The sequence below is a fragment of the Sceloporus occidentalis genome, unplaced genomic scaffold, assembly GCF_023333645.1.
Source record: "Sceloporus occidentalis isolate IW3139 unplaced genomic scaffold, rSceOcc1.0.p SCAF_9, whole genome shotgun sequence".
NCBI classification, from domain to species: Eukaryota; Metazoa; Chordata; class Lepidosauria; order Squamata; family Phrynosomatidae; genus Sceloporus; species Sceloporus occidentalis.
In genome coordinates this window covers 28,501,295-28,519,756 of record NW_028316989.1, presented here as the reverse complement: position 1 = coordinate 28,519,756, position 18,462 = coordinate 28,501,295, and the positions used below count along the sequence as shown (strand labels likewise).

At 45.9% G+C, this 18,462-nt stretch overlaps 2 protein-coding genes across 2 annotated transcripts; one reads left to right on the top strand and one right to left on the bottom strand.

The window, feature by feature from the left end:
- The first annotated feature begins 935 nt into the window (after positions 1-935).
- Positions 936-4,462, top strand: LOC149307134 (beta-1,3-galactosyl-O-glycosyl-glycoprotein beta-1,6-N-acetylglucosaminyltransferase 3-like). The gene has a single exon (XM_089538352.1). It carries the CDS (start codon positions 1,103-1,105, stop codon positions 2,417-2,419), a length of 1,317 nt encoding a protein of 438 aa, XP_089394478.1. The 5' UTR covers positions 936-1,102; the 3' UTR covers positions 2,420-4,462.
- A 5,008-nt stretch (positions 4,463-9,470) lies between these two features.
- On the bottom strand, positions 9,471-18,193 carry LOC149307133 (transcription initiation factor IIA subunit 2). Its single transcript, XM_089538353.1, has 5 exons — positions 18,021-18,193; positions 15,143-15,285; positions 13,744-13,848; positions 13,028-13,154; positions 9,471-9,798 (listed from the first exon to the last, which is right to left on the bottom strand). Exons 2-5 carry the CDS (start codon positions 15,212-15,214, stop codon positions 9,773-9,775), a joined length of 330 nt encoding a protein of 109 aa, XP_089394479.1. The 5' UTR covers positions 15,215-15,285; positions 18,021-18,193; the 3' UTR covers positions 9,471-9,772.
- Positions 18,194-18,462: the final 269 nt, after the last annotated feature.

Below are 18,462 nucleotides of genomic sequence, written 5' to 3'. Positions count from 1 at the left end.
TGGTCTCATTTTCACAGAAGTTCCTGTCTTAAACTTTAACATGCTCCTCCTGAATCTGGACTCTTGGCTTCTTGCCTTCTGGCACTGTGTCTCTTTCCAACTCAGCCCACCCTGAATGAAAGCAGGAGAACTGAAAACCAACTAGGAACAAACAGAAGGAGACATATTGGCAGATGAACCTGTACATGTACATGCTAACAAACCAGACCTTAGGGATATCATTTGCAAAGGTGTGATGCATTAATTTGCTCCAGTTCAGGTGAACAAGGAAGAAAGTGGTTCATGTCAGTGGAATAATGAATCCTTCCTTCCTTCCTTCCTTCCTTCCTTCCTTCCTTCCTTCCTTCCCTCCCTACCTCCCTCCCTCCCTCCCTCTTTCCTTCCTTTGCTGATATTTAAAGATGTCCCAAAGTTGAGTAAGGATGGCATAGTAGAAATTGCATGTCTGTTGTGTGCCTTCAAGTCATTTCCAACTTACAGCAACCCGAAGATGAACCTATCTTGGGGTTTTCTTGGCAAGATTTGTTCAGAGGAGGCTTGCCGTTGCCTTCCCCAGAGGCTGAGAGAGTGTGACTTGTCCAATGGGTTTCATGTCCAAGTGGGAAATTGAACCCCGCTCCCCAGAGTCCAAGTCCTGTACTTAAAACCATGCTGGCTCTCCTTGCACCTGATTCATTTCATTGCAAGTAATCTGTCAGACACCTGCATCTACCAGAAATTCAAGTTACCTGTCCAAAGGTCACCGGAGGGCGAATGGAAAGTTAAGAAAGTTCCTCTTTTCAGCCTCTGAAGTGTTGTTTGCTGTGTTGCAACACCTCTGGCGTCTCTCTCTCTTGGGCCCTCCCTGCCTGGATTGTAACTGACAACCCATCAGAGCTCTCAGGTTACACTCCCAGGAGAGATGCAAGGAAGAACAGATCCACTGACTGACTGCTAAGGAGCACCTGCTGGGCTTGCTGCGATCCCTGCTGCTTCTCAAGAGATGCTAACTCAGTGACAAGAGACTTTAGCCATTTGCTCCTCTGAGTCGAGTAACTAGGACAGAGAACTTTGGAAACCCATCACGTCCTAAGGACCAGACGTTGCGTTTCTCCTGGGAAAGATGCATTTTTCAGAAAGGAGACTTTTCAGCCAAGTGTCACGCTTGGTGGTTGTGGGCAGCTTGATGCTCTTTGCAATAGCGGTGTTGAAATACACCAGTTGGGAGTGCGAACTCCAAGACTTGGGTCAGGACAGCACAGATCCGAGAAGCCAGTCCTGCAAAGACCAGCTCTACCAGTCGCTGAAGTTGTCTCCCCGGGGCAACATCAGTTGTTCTCAGCTCAGCCGCGGAGACCCTGAAGCTGTCCAAGAGGCTCTGCTGAACCGGTTGCAACAGAAAACCGGGGGGGACCATTTACAAGAAGAGCACTACCTCAACATGACCAAGGACTGTGGCCTTTTCAAAGCCAGCCGGAAATTCATCGAGTTCCCCCTGAGCAAAGAGGAGGAAGACTTCCCCATCGCTTATTCCATGGTGATCCATGACAAGATTGAGATGTTTGAAAGGCTGTTGAGGGCCATCTACGCCCCCCAGAATGTGTACTGCGTCCACGTTGACACCAAGTCTCCGCTACCTTTCCAAGAAGCAGTTCAGAGCATCGTCTCCTGCTTTGGGAACGTCTTCATGGCATCCAAGCAAGAAAGGGTGGTTTATGCCTCTTGGGGAAGAGTGCAAGCTGACCTGAACTGCATGGAAGACCTCCTCCAAACCAAGGTACCGTGGAGGTACCTCCTCAACACCTGCGGGACCGACTTCCCCATCAAGACCAATGCAGAGATTGTCCGAAGCCTCAAAGTTTTGAATGGGAAGAACAACATGGAGTCGGAGAGGCCATCGGCATACAAAATAGGCCGATGGAAATACCACCACGAAGTGACGGATTCTGTGGTCCGGACAGAAACAGAGAAAAGCCCCCCTCCACAAAGCTCCCCCATGTTCACCGGGAACGCCTACGTCGTGCTCACCAGGGAGTTTGTCCAACACCTCTTCCAAGACCCAGTGGCCAAAGAAGTCATAGAGTGGTCCAAGGATACCTACAGTCCCGACGAGCATCTCTGGGCCACTTTGCACCGCATCCCAGGAATGCCAGGCGGGGTCCCTTTCAACAGCAAGTTCGATCTCACGGACATGAACGCCATCGCAAGATTGGTGAAGTGGGCCTACAGCGAAGGGGACATTGCGAAGGGGGCACCGTATCCTCCTTGCACGGGGACATCCCGGCGGGCGGTGTGCGTCTATGGAGTCGGGGATCTTCACTGGGTATTGTCTCAGCATCACCTTTTTGCCAACAAATTTGATCCTCGGGTCGATGAGTATGCCATCCAATGTTTGGAAGAGCACCTGCGTTACAAAGCAATCTATGGAAAGGCACTCTAGAGGATTCCTTAAATGATTCTGAACTAACTTTTCCGAGAACTTGGCAATGTTCTAAGTAGCTTCAGTGCACAGATCTTTTGCATTTTGGGCGCACTTTTTAAAAAGCCAGTAAGTTCTCAGATATGAGCCGAGACACATGCACCTGCGGATGTTGCAAAGGGACACCTCATTGTTCCTAGGACAGGTGTGTGGGTGGAGGAAGATGACTTATGGAGCAGAGTTTACTTTAGTTTCATCAAAACCTACATGGAAAGTTAGATCTGTTAGTCACCCTGTTAGTCTGTTACTCACATTACGCTCCTTCATTGCCTAGAGGGAAAATGTATATTGAACTCACCAACATTTGGCTTTCTTGTCTTATTTAATTGCATTGCATTTATTTCATTTTTTAAATGAAGGTATGTACAGAAAGAATTGAGCATTTTGTTAATTGTTTGTCTGTTTTAATGTGAATTGAGAATGAATTGTAGGGATCAGGCATCGGTTGGGTATGATGGAAGATGGAAAGGCTTTGGTAGGCATGCTTTAGCCACAGGGCTGGAGCTCTTGAAAACTTCCTGATGGTGTTGGACTGCAGATCCCAGCATCCCTCATCATAGGCTATACTAACATACCCTCCAACATTTCAGAGATGAAAACTGGGATGTATGTCACCAAGGGGATGTGAGAGTGTGCTCAAGATGGAAAATGTTATTCTTGCAGACCTAAGTCCACTTATGAAGACGCAACTCCCAACAGGATTTTGGTGAAAGCATTCAGCAAATTTGCTGTTTCCAATGTCTGTTGTATTCCTCAGGATTAGTTGCAAGCAGCTGCAGTTCCCAAACATTTTGCAAAAGGAGATCCATTTGATCCCAGCAAGGCAGAATCGATAAGCTAGGAGAGGCTTATGTAGCGGTTTGCTTTTGGCTCAGTCTGCAGGGAAGCACTCAGCCTCCTTTCCTCCCTGCTGATTTAATTGATAGGAAAGTAGTTTTGCAATTTCAACTCATTTTGCAGCGATGGAAGTAAGCTGAAAATAAAAGGGGGAAAGTGGGAGGAAGAGAGAGAAACTGGAAGATTTTAAAGATAGCTGAAAAAGTGGGACGGAAGAGGATTAACTGGTATTGATCCTACAAAATCTGGACAGTTCAGAGTGCACTGGCTAAGAGTCACAGCAATTGCAGTTTTTCAGCATCGGGCTGCATGATTACTATCCATAGTTTAAAGTAGTTAGTACATCAGGAATATCATGGTCCAACATTGCTTTATCACCCTGCGTTTGGGTGACTCACCTGTGAGCCAAATTTACTCCATGAACAAACCAAGAGGGAGGCTATTTCTCAATGTTGAAACCTATCCTTTCACTCTCCTCCTCTCTGAGTGGAGGAAAGTTTCAAAAGCAGATGTTTACGGTGCCAAGTTCCTTGTGAGGAAAGGGGACCAACCTGCCTTTGTAATTCATTCATTTTAAAATATATGCATCTACACTGCAGAACTGATCCAGTTTAGCAATGCTTTGACTGCCATGGCTCCATTATATGGAATGCTGGAGTTTGTAAGAGATTTAGACTTCTCCGTCAGAGAGCTCTGGTGCCACAACAAACTACAGATCCCAGAATTCCACAGTGTTGTGAAGTTGAAGTGGTATCAAAGCAATTTCTTGCAGTGCAGAAGCAGCAGAGTGTTACTCGATCTGCTGGAGAGGCAGGATAGAAATGCATTTTATTATTGTTATTACTCCAACACTCAGACAACTGCATTCTCTCATTCATATAGTACATATATATCTAATTAGAATCGTTTAATTAAAAATAATAATTGTAAGCCGCTCTCTGATAGCCTTTAGGGCTGAAGAGCAGGGTATAAATACAACAGCAACAACAATAATAAATCTCTCTCTCTCTCTCTATATATATATATATATATTGTACAGATGTAAATCAAGGCCGGCTATTTCCTCTTGTGCAATATTACCAGTGTCTTATTTATGAACTCTGTAATTTATGTGTCTGTACAAAGTGCAAGCTCTTTCTGTGAACAATTCAGAACAAAATAAAAGAACAACACATTGTCCTTTTTGCAGGGTAGAGTTACACTTATTGTCATAAAGATGGGTGGATCATGGGTAGTCATCCAGGGATGATAAACCTTTGGACAAGGTCTTCGGTCTCGGTCAGGGCAACAATCCGGATGTGACCTATAATCCACATTGCACAAAATGGGGCAAAGGAGAGGGATCCAGTAAAAGTTGCAAACTGATCAGATATGGAGAGTTTCCATAGTCTATTTTTCTCTTAAGGATGGTTTCCATGAGTGCACTTGCACTGCAGAATTCAATGCAGTTTGACACCGCTTTAATGGACACAGTGCCATCCTATGGACTCCTGGGATTCATAGTTTGTTGCAGCACCAGAGATCTCTGGCAGAGAAGGCTAGACCTCTCACAAAACTACAAATCCCATAGAATTGAGTCTAATAGGTTCAGTTAAAGGCCAGTCAAAAAAGCTGTGTGCCCCAAGTTCCCCAGCTCAGACTTTTACCCAGAGTTTGCAAACCAATTTCATTTGGACTACAACTCTGATCCAGTTCTGGATGATTCTGGAAATGGTAGTCCCCCAAGAGCAACTTTCTTAAGTTCTGCCTTTAATTCTTAGAAAGCTCAGCTTTCTATTTGGATGGTGCCCTGCGGTAAAATTGGTGGCTATTTTGCACATCTCATCCAGACTGTGAGATTTTTGTGGTCGAAAACCATGTTTGCAGACTGCTGTTCCAAAGAGGAAGAGTGAATAGCAAAGAAACCTGGTTTATTTGCCAGCTTCTTAAAAGATTCCCAAAGCCTTTTGTGTTGCCATTGCCCTGCCTCAGTGGGAGAAATTTGTAGGAGGTTCACATAATGTTGTTTCCAATTCCATTGCTTTCATGATGGTTTGCAAGACTGGAGCTAAGAAGCCACTATGGGTTTCAGCCTGAATTGTATGGGTGCTCTCCAAGGGCTCAATCAATTTTGGTGACAGACTCTAGCGCTTTGGAGATGTCATTTACAGTTTGAACTAAAACCCGGAGCAGATACACCAACCTCTGCCCACTGACGTGGATTCCAGCAACAGCTCCAAGGTTGAGTAATGTCTAAGGGGCAACAAGTGAAGTTGTCCACACGGTACCATTGCATATGGTTGCGCATCTACAAATCATACAGACCTGCATGTAAAGTTACTACCTGCCTCCTCAGGACAAGATATGGGCCAAGGTTTATTTTTGTTTTGTGTCTTCAAGTTCACTCTAAGGAGGTTTGCCACTGCCTTCCTCTGAGGCTGAGAGAGTGTGACTTGTTCAAGGTTTTCATGGCTGAGCAGGGATTCGAACCCTGGTCTCCCAGAGTTCCTAGTCTATTACGCTACACTGGCTGACTTTGGATTAATTACACCAGGAAATGGCCTTTCATTTTGCACATTTTTTGCCCCTGAGGCCATAACACCAAGGAGCATTGTAGGTCCATCGCACAATATTTTACAGAGCAGAAATAAATGCAGAATCCTCCCCCCCGGGAGTCATCTCTGATTGCTGTAGGTGTAACCTACTGCCAGCTAGCAACCAGCGGTGGTGAATAGATATGACAGAAAACCAACAAATACGCAAAAGAAGGTGGGAGAGAACAGCCACTTGAAACATTTGTGAAGACCAGGGTCTCCAGGGACTTGGATGGAAACTCCATGTGGAACGTTTCGGGACCAGTTAGGTGAGAATAGAAGTCACTTTGTTTCTTTTATTCCTCCCCCATTTCTCAAGACCAGTCAGTCAGTCCGTCCATCAGCCAGCCAACCAACCACCCACCCAACCAACCACTAAGTCAACCATCTAACAAACCAGCAAACTGACCAAGTAGCCAGCCACCCAGTCTACCAACTTACCACCCAAACAACTAGCGAACAAATCAACCAGTCAGCCAGCCAACGACCCATGCACCCAATCAGCCAGCCATCAAACCACCCAATGAATGACCCAACCAGCCAGCCAACTAGCCAACCCACTCACGCTTGCATTGTATTTAACAATGCATTTGTCCTTCAAAGCCCAATGAGTTAATGCTTTCTGATGTAGCAAGAAGAGACAACTCCCCGCTTAGAGGAAAGAACAAAAAGTTGAAAGAGGAAGAGCAATCAATGGAAGGTTCTAGGTGTCAAAGCAATGATTATTCATGCTTAGTAATGCTAAATACAGACATCAGAAATACACTTAAGAATGGAACTGACCACTCAAACCAGCAAAGTGACTCAAGCAAACCAGCAAACCAGCAAAGTGACATGCCGCATGAAAAAGACCACATGGAATTCAGAGTCCAGTCTTCCTACTGGATGCTGGCATAGCTTTTCCACTGAGAGTGGGTCCAGCAGATGCTAGCTGCTCTTCTCTCCCTCCGAGACCAGGACAACAGTAGATGGAACATGAAAGGAGGGCTATCACCAACACCTAGGTCCATGTCATGATGGAGATGAGCCTGGCTGCTCTTCTCTCCCTCAGAGACCAGGACAACAGTAGATGGCACATGGAGCTCCCTCCATGTGCCATCTACTTCTTACCTGCTACTGTGGCAAAGTCAAGATGGAGCTTAGCCTGACCCTCAAAGATCAGAGCAATGTCAGTTGGAAAATTTGGCTATTGGATATGGAAGGTTTTCAGGTGACAAATTAACCAAACACTGGCACAGAAAAATGGCAATAACTTGTAAGTTTGGGGTGGGGGCACCATAGGGCTTCAAGCATGATCAAACTGCTAATGGAGAATCCAAGGAATGTGGTTGCAAGGCGCAGACCTGGGCCTAAATGCCCCCCCCCTAAAAAAAAAAAAGGCTGTTTGTATGGCCTTCAACTTGTTCAGCTTTCCTAAGTGGTTGTTTTGCTGTCAAAACAAAAGGAAATGGTGTCTGACAGATCTCTCCAGGAGGGAAATCCCTTTTCAATAGATTGCAGCCACCCCTGAGCATTTTATCATCATGGACTCTTGGACGTATTTGGGTTTGGGGCATTTTTTGGTTGTCCAAAAGGAAATTTTTCCAGGCTATGAGTTTAATGCATAAGACTCAAAGATAACACACATACGCACCTGGTCGGGACACGCAAGACTTTCCATCCGCCTCTGTTGCAACATCAGCACACAGTTGGCCAAGGGGGAAGGAATCCATTTGGAAATAAGATGTCCAAATAATCAGTTAATCTCTTGAGTCAATGTTTGCCATAGAAGATACTGCTTGTAAGACGTAGAAAGCCAGGGTGGAGCTCCCTATTGACTGGAATTCCTGTGGACAGCTATCAAAGGATGTAGCATTAAAGAACAATGTTGCGGCTCTCCATCAAAGGGTAAACGCACACGAATGTAAAGCTTTGAGCCAACTCAGGAAAGGTGTATTTACATAACGGCTGCAATCCTGAATGGATTTAGACCTTGTCAGAGGATTAAAAGCTGTCAAAGGGGTCCTCATCTGTGTCCTACCAGGGGGTAAATACGGTGATGGAGAATACAGATTGGGGCCTTCTTGGCGGTGGCACCTCTCCTGTGGAATGCTATCCCCTTGGAGGTTTGCTGGTACCAAGGCGTTTGTTGTTATTGTGTGCCTCCAAGTCATTTTGGACTTATGGCAACCCTACCACAGGATTTTCTTGGCTTCCTCTGAGGCTAAGAAACTGTGACTTGTCCAAGGCTTCATATTTTTGTGTGCCTTCAAGTCATTTCCAACTTATGAAGACCCTTAAGGTGGACCTATCATTGGGTTTTCTTGGGAGCTTTTGTCACAGGGGCTTGGCATTGCCATCCTCTGAGGCTGAGAAAGCATTTTGCTCTGATTTGTAGACAATATATCAACTTGGGTTATTATTATTTTTTCTAGTGCAAGTGTATGTTTTGGCATGCATCTGAAGAAGTAGATGCAAGTCTACAAAACTTAGTTTGCTCAGTCTCAAAGGTGCCGTACGATCCATTTGCACATCGATATTCCAGAACACAGCTGTGCCTCTGAATTCTACCCACATAAATGGTAAGGTGTATGTTTGCTTCATTGGCATATGGAATGTTAACATCTGGACTAGCATTTTGTCATTAAATAAACTGCAGTCTATAATTCACTATATCGCCATTGATGGACCCAAAATAAGTTTCCCCTTCACTGTACAACCTGTTTTAGTATCTCCAACAGGAGACTCCATCACCACCGTCAGAGAACTTTGCTGCCTCAGTCAGCCAAAATAATGTTGCAACAACAGTACATCCTTGCTCTGCCTGAACACAAAAACAGAAAAAAAAGCAGGGTAGGGTGGGGAAGATACCTGGCCACAGGTATATTTTGGGAATCCCACCATGACCTCACATGCAGACGTCGTGAAAGGCACATTACATTCTGGGTGTAGATGGACAGACAGATTACCATTTTGCCCTGCATTCTTTTATGGGTTTCACATTCCCAGGCTTAAGGGGCGCGGCTGAAGAGGAAGACGTGACGGCAAAAACCCCTTGAAGCATGAAATGAAATGGCCGCCTAAATATCTAAACACACCCGGAATGTGGTTTGCTCACTTTTGTCACTCTCTGCAGAAACAAGATCCAAGGGGTTAACAATGGCCCGGCTGGTGTCAGATTAAGGCATGTCAAAACACCAGCTGTGTTATTTCTGGATGCTTTGGAAATGGTAGACTTGGTTTCAAATTCCTTTGAAAGTTCCTTCTCTTGGCTTCTCCCTTTGCATGCTTGTGTCTGACAAGCATAGCAGGGTGGAAAGAAGCTCTCAGAAGGAACCTTCTGTTGTTGTTGCCTTCAAGTCATTTCTGATTTATGGCGACCTCAAGAAAAATCTATCATGGGATTTTCTTGGCAAGATCTCTTTGGAGGCATTTGCCATTGCCTTGTTGAGTGACCTGCCCAGTATCACCCATTGGGTTTCTGTCAAGGACTGAACACTGGTCCCCTGGTCTTTCAGAGACCTAGTCCAACATTCAAATCTTTGCACCACACTAGCTCTCATGTTATAAATAATACCTTTCTTTTTAAAAAAAAAATCTGAAGTCTAATTAAGTAATGCTCATTTAAAAGTTTTAAATAAGGTTTATTGAAGTTACCTTGATGAACCCCCAAAGCAACAAAGTTTGCTCCATTCTTATTTCCCCCCCTGCACTCTCTCTCTCTTTAAAAAAAGCAAAAAGATTATTTGCCTCTAGCAAGTGACTTCAAGAGACCTTGCCAACACAGTTCCACAAGGCATTCCAGCATGGATTCCTCATGTTTGTATCATTAAAAAATAGTGATCAACACAGTCTCTGGCTGTGCTCTTCTCCTGGAAGGGCAGCCCCTTAAAGACAAGGCTGGTGCAGAGGCTCAGCTTCCTCCTCACTCAGCAGCATTGGAACCGGTATCTAGAAAAGAAAAAAAAAAGACACGTTAGGAGACACAACTGGTGGAAACTAAGTAGGAGGACTTTAAAATCTATTAGTTATGTGACAGGCATCAACACCAAGTCTGGGATGAGAGGTGCAGCGTTTCACAAAGGAACCTGCAATGTCTTGATTCTTAGCTCACAAGAGACGTTATAAAAGTTGAATTAAACAAGTCAGGCAGATTTGTTTTATTTTTATAAACTTTTCTCCCATGGAGTCAAGGACTTTTACAATAAAAAACCAATACAATGATTAAAAGCATCAAAATCTTAGGAAAACAGTTTAAGAATAGATCACTAAATGAACAAAAGGAGTTGGAATAGATGGCCTTTGTGGGCCCCTACCAATTCTAAGATTCTATGAAATACAGCACCTACCTAGGTAAAAAGAGGTCTAAACACCCTGAAGGCACCAGATCCTATCTGACCTTGGAAGCGAAGCAGACTCAGGTGTGGTTAGTCCTTGGATGGGAGACCGCCAAGGAATACTAGGTACTGCATGCTATGTTTCAGGGGAAAGAACTGGCAGAACCACCTCGGAGTATTCCTTGTTTAAGAAAACCCTATGAAATTTATGGGGTTGCCCTAAGTCGACCAGTGACTTAAAAGCATATACAGAGAGGAGAGCTCAAAACAAGCACCTTGACTTCAGCTTGGGACCAACATGGAAGACAGTACAGTTATTATGAGTCTGGAGTTGGCCATGTGGTGCCAGTGTTCATTACATACCAAGAACTGGGCATGCACACTTGGTGGCATATTCAGTTGTGCATGTCACACTTCACTTAACAAGGTGACACGGTACAACTGTGGCATATCCCTATGAATATAAAGTTATTTACTGCCTCCTTGATGTAGAATCAATCTCTGTCTTAACTCAAGATAGGAAGAAACACCCTGTTCTTGCTGCTGCCTCCTCCTCTTCCTCTTCCATGTGTCAACTGCTCCCTGGAATACAAGACCCCGTTGTCCATATGTATCTGCTATTTCTATGCCTATCAAGACAGTGAGTGTTTAACTTGTGTTTTATGAAAGGATGTTATTTGCACACAATTGACCTGGGCAAACAAATTAACAAGCAGTTAAGGGGAAAGCCTGGACTTCTCATAAAGGCAGATTTCCGGGTATGTTATCTGATGGGCAGCCGATTCAGGAAAGCTAGAGGGGAAAAAAGTCCTGGACAATTATCCATTATGGATGCAGGAGCTCTGGGTTTTCTGCATCAAGCAGAGGTCAGACTAAAGCAGTGGTGGGCAACCGTGGAGGGCTAGCAGGGAACATTTGTCTCCTAAAGGACCTTGGAAGCCTTCATCCCCCAAGGTACAACTTCTCTTGCTTTAATAAAAAAGTAGTGGAAATGCCTTCCACAATCCCAAAAGACATTTTGGAAATAAGTAAGTTGGGCGCGTTACAGACTGCCCCTTTGAGGCGGCCTGTAGGCACTGCTTTCCCTGGTGTATCGGGGCCTCAGCCTCCAAGGCCCCGATCCATTGCTTTCCAGGCCGCGAGGAAGCTGCAAAGGGCAGCTTCCCCGCGGCCTGGAAAGGGGTGTCCTCGGGGCTTCAAGCCCTGAGGACACCCGATGGCGGCGGGGCCCCTTTCTCCTCTGCGTCGCTGGGCGCAGCCATGTAAAGGCTGCGCCCAGTGACGCAAACCTGGAAGGAGCTCTGAAACGGAGTTCCTTCCGGGGCCGCAGAAAGGACACTCTATGCGCCCTCGCGCGGCCCCACTACGTCACAACTGCGCCGCCCCGTTTAGAGGTGGCGCGGTCGTGACGTAGTCATGGCGGCGGCCGTGTGGAATGGCCGCCGCCATTTTGTGCGCGCTCCGCGCATGCTAGGATTGGGGGTGTGCAGAAACGCCGCCGCTTCCTAACCCTAGCATGTGCAGAGCACGCACTTTTAGGCCCGTCTATAACAGGCCTAAGTAAATTTACAATATTACTGACCCCTGGGGGCCCCAAAGGCCCTGTGATTGCAACTTTGCCTGTTCCTACTTTAGTCTGACCTCTGCTTGATGCAGAAAAATATCAGTGTAATGACTCCATTGGGAATAACCCCTGCCAGTGTTGCTTTCTGTCTGGAAAAGACATAATGGCAAAAGACTTCTGAGAATTACTAAACCTGCCACTATAATGTTCCTCTTGTGCTCCTTATGCAAACACTGCTCAAGGACCCAAAAAACCTGACACTCAAGACTTTGCCAATTAAGCTGTATTTACTTTACGACATTTATCCCTCTGCCAAGATCCAGGCTTTCAAAGAAATCAAGAGCCAAAGAGGAGAGAAAGAAAAAGCCGATGGAGGTAAGGAATAAATCAGTTTTAGCTGGACAGTAAGGTAGGTGGTGAACAGATAACTGAGTCCCAGGCCTGGGGGAAGAACAAACCATGAGATACAAGTCAGATAAATAATTAACAGGGAAGAGAAAAGGGCAACATGCTAGGGATTAACTCCTGCAAAGAAAGGGGACTGGAAGCTTGCCTAGAAATCCAGGACTCAAGCCAGCTGGCCTCTGGGTCTTGCCTTGGAGCCAGTACATCCCATCTCTTCAGCCGGGGTGTTGCAGGGTGAGAAATACAGACCAGTATTCTACATTGGCTACTTAGGTCAGTATATTTAAGTAAGCAGTGCTTCCTCCCTTCAAACCTACTTTACTGGGCAGCAGCTGCTCTGAGGGAAGCACATCTGACCTGCTGGTAACTGGGATGCAGGCGGATGGCATTTCCACATGCTTCCCACCAGCAAGAGCAAGAATGTATTCTCCTTTTTTGGGCCAGAAAAAAATAATCACTATTTTCTGTGTTAGTCAGGCATGTCATTTTAAGTATATAGACAAGTTGGGATAGATTTAGAAAAGGACTATGAAGATGTCAAGAGGTATGGAGAACAAAGCAAGGAAAGGTTGAGGGAGTTGACCATGGTCAGCCTAGTGAAAAGAAGACTGTATGATAATGATGATGCTCAGTAAAGTGCAAAGTAGCAGGAAAAGAGGGGAAACTGCAACACAGGAGTATTGATTTAACCAAGAAGCCCCAGATGCCTTCAGCTTGCAAGACCTGAGCACAGCTGTTGATTTCTGAGGTTCAAGGAAGTCTCTTATTCAAAAGGCTGCTGTAAGTCAAAGCCATCTTGACGGCAAAGGACAACCACAACCCCTTTGCTAGCTGCTCTCCCCCATCTCCCCACAGACCAAAGTCCAGCACTTACTTTTTCCATCACAGGCTACAATTTTCACTTTGTCCACTTTCACCAGCTCAGTGACCTCTCTGAATTCAACATCATTTAGTACAAAAGTCCAGACGTTGTCACAAAATCTGTACGTGTTCAGAGAGCCCTTTTGGAAAGAGAAAAGAGAGAGAGCAAACATCTCAGGAAATGCAAACAGATCTGCTCTCTGGAACTGCATCCTTGAAAGCATCTCCCTGCCAACCTCCTCCTGGAAAATACTCCCCAGGAACACTTGCAAAACCGGGTGGACTTGCAGTGCCTCCCTGTGGTTGCTAAAGGAACAAACAGCACCAAATAAATGGGAGAAATGAAATGGAGGGTGTTGCTGATGTACAAATCATTAAAGTTTCCTTAAACTGGAAGGTCATCCCTACTGAAGGGATGGTGGAAGCAACTACTGATTTCTACCGAACCAGTGCCAAAACAGCAGCAATTCTGCTAGAAAACATAGAGAACAGGGAGCACATGCCTTGTTTCTCAAAAAAATGACACCCCAAAATGTAGCACACCACATTCCTGAATGCAATTGCTAGGATTTTGGCAGCAAATCTCAAAAATGGCTTGAGGGTCTAATTCCCCACTGGTGCTGTACACAGTTGCTAGGGAGAAAAACCTTGAATGATAGCCTATTAATGTCTGCTTATAGTTAAGCCATCAGGAATTAGAGTGAAGAGAAGGGCATTTGGTTTCCTTACCCTGAAATTGACTCTGTTTCTGGCCCGCTGTGCCAATGCAGCATTGATAGCTTTGTCAAACTGAAGTAGTACTTGGAGGGCCAGCTGTGGGGTGATCTGTTGAGACTGAAAGCAGCAGGGAGAAAGGGGATAAAAGAGGATAACTTATATTCTGCTCTGAGGATGCATAGCATTCAAGAAAAAAATAAACATTTCTCACAACCTCCCCATTAAAATTACAATTTTATGTTTATATATTCACACATGCTACAAGGTTACCAAATTATTCAGAGATACAGCCATGTTTCAGCATACAAAGAGATGTCAGAGGCTGAAAGAAAGAAGTTTATACCATAAGCTTTCATAGACTCAAGTCCAATTCACACTGTAGAAATAATCCAGTTTGACACCGTTTTAATTGCCCTGGTTCAGTGCTAGGAAATCCTGGGAATTGTATTTTATTGTGGCACCAGAGCTCTCTGGCAGAGAAGGCGAAATGTTTCACAAAACGACAGTCACCAGAATTCCACTAGAACTGAGCAGTTAAAGTGGTGTCAAAGTGGATTATTTCTGCAGTTTGGACTGGACCTCAGTCTACTTTATCTTCGAATACTGCCATGATGCACATATGTTTAAATCAATTGGGGTGTGTGACTGTGTGCAAAGAGAATACATCGTAATAGTGAATTGCAAACTGTGTGGTCGTAAAGAGAAGTTTTGGGGACAAAGGTGGGAGACACTATCTACGTCAAGCCAAGATGAGTAAGTAAACATGGGAACAGAGGAAGAAGTTCTGACCCAGTGCATGATATGATATGGATAAGGACCAGAAAAGTGATGTAATAAAGCAGGCATGAAGACCTTCAAGTTTCTGGCATGTGTTATCATGTGTATGCCAAGAACCCATTATTTCTGTTCCAACTACTGTCAATGGACTGGGGTTTGAGGATATATCCTAATTTGTTAACTAAATCAACTGCCAAGAGTTAATGGTCTCATAATTCAGAATCACATATAACTCAGAAAACAGAGAATCAGACTTGTGTGGATAGCGGTTTCACTGTGTTAATAAGCAAAGCATTTAGCTTCTGGTACTGAATTGCGTTTGGATTTAAAGGTGAGGTTTCCAAATTCCCACAGGGTTCCGTGAAAACGTTGAGAAGTTAGTGGGCCATCTTTATAAAAGAAATAAAATCTTTCATCTTGAATTACTCTTCTTCTCTTAGTGATCTGTCAACCTTTGATTATAATTCCAAGTATGGTACAAATATTGGAGTGAGGGTGGCGAATGAGGAGTGGGAACGATATCTACATCTCAAGGACCATGCACTAATCTATTGGGGCTTGAATCTGAATTACCAATACACTATGCAGATGTTCAGACGTATCAAAGAAAGGCTGAGGCGGGGATGTACCTCACCTGTATGAGCTCATCCAGGCTTTCCTGAAGACTGTTCCCCAATGTGGTGTTTCTATACAGCTGGTAAGCCATGGCTCAGGAGAATGACAAAACGCTTGACGATCATCCAAAGACCTAAAACCACCTTGACTCGCACTGAAGATCTAGGAGATCGAACATAAGAGTTATCCAACTAGGCCAGAGGGGGAAAGCATATAACATTCAGTGTTTAAAGAGACCTTATAGCAAATACCAACAGCAAATACCTGGTGCTGTTAGGCTAGATTTCAGAGGGAGGAACTGGCAAAAACACCTGAGTCTTCCTTGCCTAAGAAAACCCTATGAGAAGATTAATGGGGTCGCCAAACGTCAACAGGCGACCTGAAGACACACTCACACAAATAGGAGGAATTTCTGTATTTGGGGGGTGGGCAATTGTTGGAGGCCAGACGACCATATTAAATACTTCAAAGGCACCAGACCCCATCTGATTTTGGAAGCTAAGCAGAGCCAGCCCTGCTTAGTACTTGGAAGGGTGACCACCAATGAACACCAGGCACTGGAGGCTACATTTCAGAGGAAGGACAGAGGCATTGACAGGGGAAGTGTGACCCTGTTGGTGCTCCTGGACATCTCAGTGGCCTTCGATACCATCGGCCATGGTATCCTTCTGGAACGCCTGAGAGAGTTAGGCATTGGGAGCACTGCGCTCCAGTGGTTCTGGTCCTCCCTCTCGGGAAGGTTCCAGATGGTGAGGCTGGAGGACAGCTGCTCTTGTAAAAGAGAGCTGATATCTGGCATCCCTCAGGGCGCCATCCTGTCCCCCATGCTATTTAACATTTACATGAAGCCGCTGGGAGAGATCATCCGGAAGCATGGAGCTCGGTGTTATCAGTATGCTGATGACACCCAGATCTATCCCTCCATGTCTCCGACTGAGACAGTGACTAAGGAAGGCATCTCTCCTTTAAATGCCTGTCTGGGGTCAGTAATGGGCTGGATGAAGGAAAACAAACTCAGGCTGAATCCAGAGAAAACAGAGATACTTGTGATAGGTACCTCAAGACCAGACAGGGAAATTTGCCATCCAGTCCTGGACGGGGTCACACTTCCCCTAAAGGACAGAGTTCGCAGTTTGGGAGTACTCCTGGATCCATCCTTACAGTTATCATCCCAGGTGGATGCAATGGCCAGGAGTGCTTGGTACCAGCTTCGGCTGATACGCCAACTGCGTCCCTGTCTGGATCGAAAGGACCTAGAAACTGTAGTGCATGCACTGGTAACCTCTTGTTTAGTTTTCTGTAATGCGCTCTACATGGAGCTACCTTTGTACCAGGTTCGGAAGCTGCAGCTAGTTCAAAATGCTGCAGCCAGGTTGGTCACGGGAACACCTAGATTGGACCATATTACACCAGTATTAAAATCCTTACACTGGCTGCCAATTAGCTTCCGAACCCAATACAAAGTGTTGGTTATTACCTTTAAAGCCCTATATGGCTTGGGCCCGAGTTACTTGAGGGAACGCCTCTCCCTACACAATCCGCTCCGCACCCTCAGAACAACTGGAAAGCTCCTACTTGAACGCCCCAAAGTGAGATTAACAGCTACTCACCAAAGAGCGTTCACAGCTGCGGCCCCAACGCTTTGGAATAACCTCCCGGAAGAGATTCGATGTATCTCCACCCTGGACGCCTTTAAGAAGGCGCTGAAAACCCATCTCTTCCAGCAAGCTTACCCCCCCTGACCCTTTATAAAGGGAATCACCCAAATATGTTTCTATCTCAGGACGTTTTTATATTGTATTTGTAAATTATGTGTTTTTACGAAATATGTTATTACTGGAGCTGATTTTAACTAATTGTAACCGTGATGTATTGTGATTTGATACTGGCTGTAATCCTGCCTTGATCCGTAGGGAGAGGCGGGAAAATGTAAATATAAACTTTATCATTATTATAAGGACCTCTGAGTCTTCCTTGCCTAAGAAAACCCTATGAGGTTCATGGGGCCACCACATGCTGACCAAGACCTGAAGGCACCAGAGACTGCATCTGGTCTTGGAAGCTAAGCAGGGCCAGCCCTGGTTAGTCCTTGAATGGGAGGCACCAGCTCTATTTCAGAGGAAGGAACTGGCCAAAGCCTTGCCTAAGCAAACCCAGGGAAATCCACATAAGTCAAGCCATGACTTGAAGACACATAGACACACCATGAAGGCACCAAACCCTGCCTGATCTTGGAAGCTAAGCAGGGCCAGCCCTGGTTAGACCTTGCATGGGGACCACCACTGAGACCCAGGTGTTGTGGGCTCTATTTCAGAGGAAGGAACTGGCCAAAGCCTTGTCTAAGAAAGCCCAGTGAAATCCATTGGGCCGCCGTATGCCGAGCCATGGCCTGAGGGCACAGTCCCACACCCTCAATGCCCCAGGGATTGCCTCTGATCTTGGGAGCTAAGCAGGGCCAGCCCTGGTTAGTCCTTGGAGGGGAGACCGCCAGAGAAACCCCCTCTGAGGGTTCCTGGCCTAAAAGAAAACCTTCTGAGAAACTGAAAGCTCTGTGCGTTGATCTTGGGAGCTAAGCAGGGCCAGCCCTGGACGGTCCTTGGAGGGGAGACCGCCAAGGAAACCACCTTGAAGATTCCTGGCCTAAAAAGAAAGCCTCCTTTTGATCTTGGGAGCTAAGCAGGGCCAGCCCTGGACGGTCCTTGGAGGGGAGACCACCAAGGAAACCACCCTGAGGATTCCTGCCCTAGGGAAGCCCCATGAAGGGGAAAGGATGAACCCTCGGGGTCTAGAGGCGACTTAAAAGCACAAAGATAAACACACAAAAGCCTCCTCTGGAGGAAAACAACCCAACAATCGGCGCCAATGACGGTTCCTAGAGTGCGAGGCCTGAGGCCTACCTGAGCAAAGCGGAGGCCGGGCCTCCCTCGCTCCCTTTCTCCTCACAACCTCCAGCCCGGGACGAGGAAAGGCAGCTGGGCCTGAGAGGCAAGAAACGCCGCCGTTTCGTCTCCTTTTTTTACTCCAGGCAGTTTGACCCGGAAGCGGAAGTCTCTCGCGAACCATAGAGTGAGCTGCCTGAAGCGCGACCATAGAGATGAGCCTGTCTAGGATTCTAAACTCGAGTTGCGCATGCGCCTAAGTGAGACGCCTAATCAAGCAAGACTTTGCGGCGCAGCTAGTTGGCGCATGCGCAGCTCTCGCTGAGAGCAACGAGGCTTTTTGACTACGACTCCCAGAATCCCTTTCGACACTATTATTGTATATGAGTCGGTTAGGGTTCTTGCTTGCCTGGAAAGTGTCTAAATGAATGGTTTGCAGGAAAGGAAAGCTTAATGGAGA

What these genes read in the sequence shown, in the direction of transcription:
- LOC149307134 (XM_089538352.1), top strand. Translation starts at nt 1,103, where the DNA reads ATGCATTTTTCAGAAAGGAGACTTTTCAGCCAAGTGTCACGCTTGGTG.
- LOC149307133 (XM_089538353.1), bottom strand. Translation starts at nt 15,214, where the DNA reads ATGGCTTACCAGCTGTATAGAAACACCACATTGGGGAACAGTCTTCAG. An exon ending in GCCTGGATGAGCTCATACAG is followed by an intron (nt 13,849 to 15,142) that starts GTGAGGTACATC and finishes TGCTGCTTTCAG; the next exon opens with TCTCAACAGATCACCCCACA. An exon ending in TGTAGCCTGTGATGGAAAAA is followed by an intron (nt 9,799 to 13,027) that starts GTAAGTGCTGGA and finishes TTTCTTTTCTAG; the next exon opens with ATACCGGTTCCAATGCTGCT.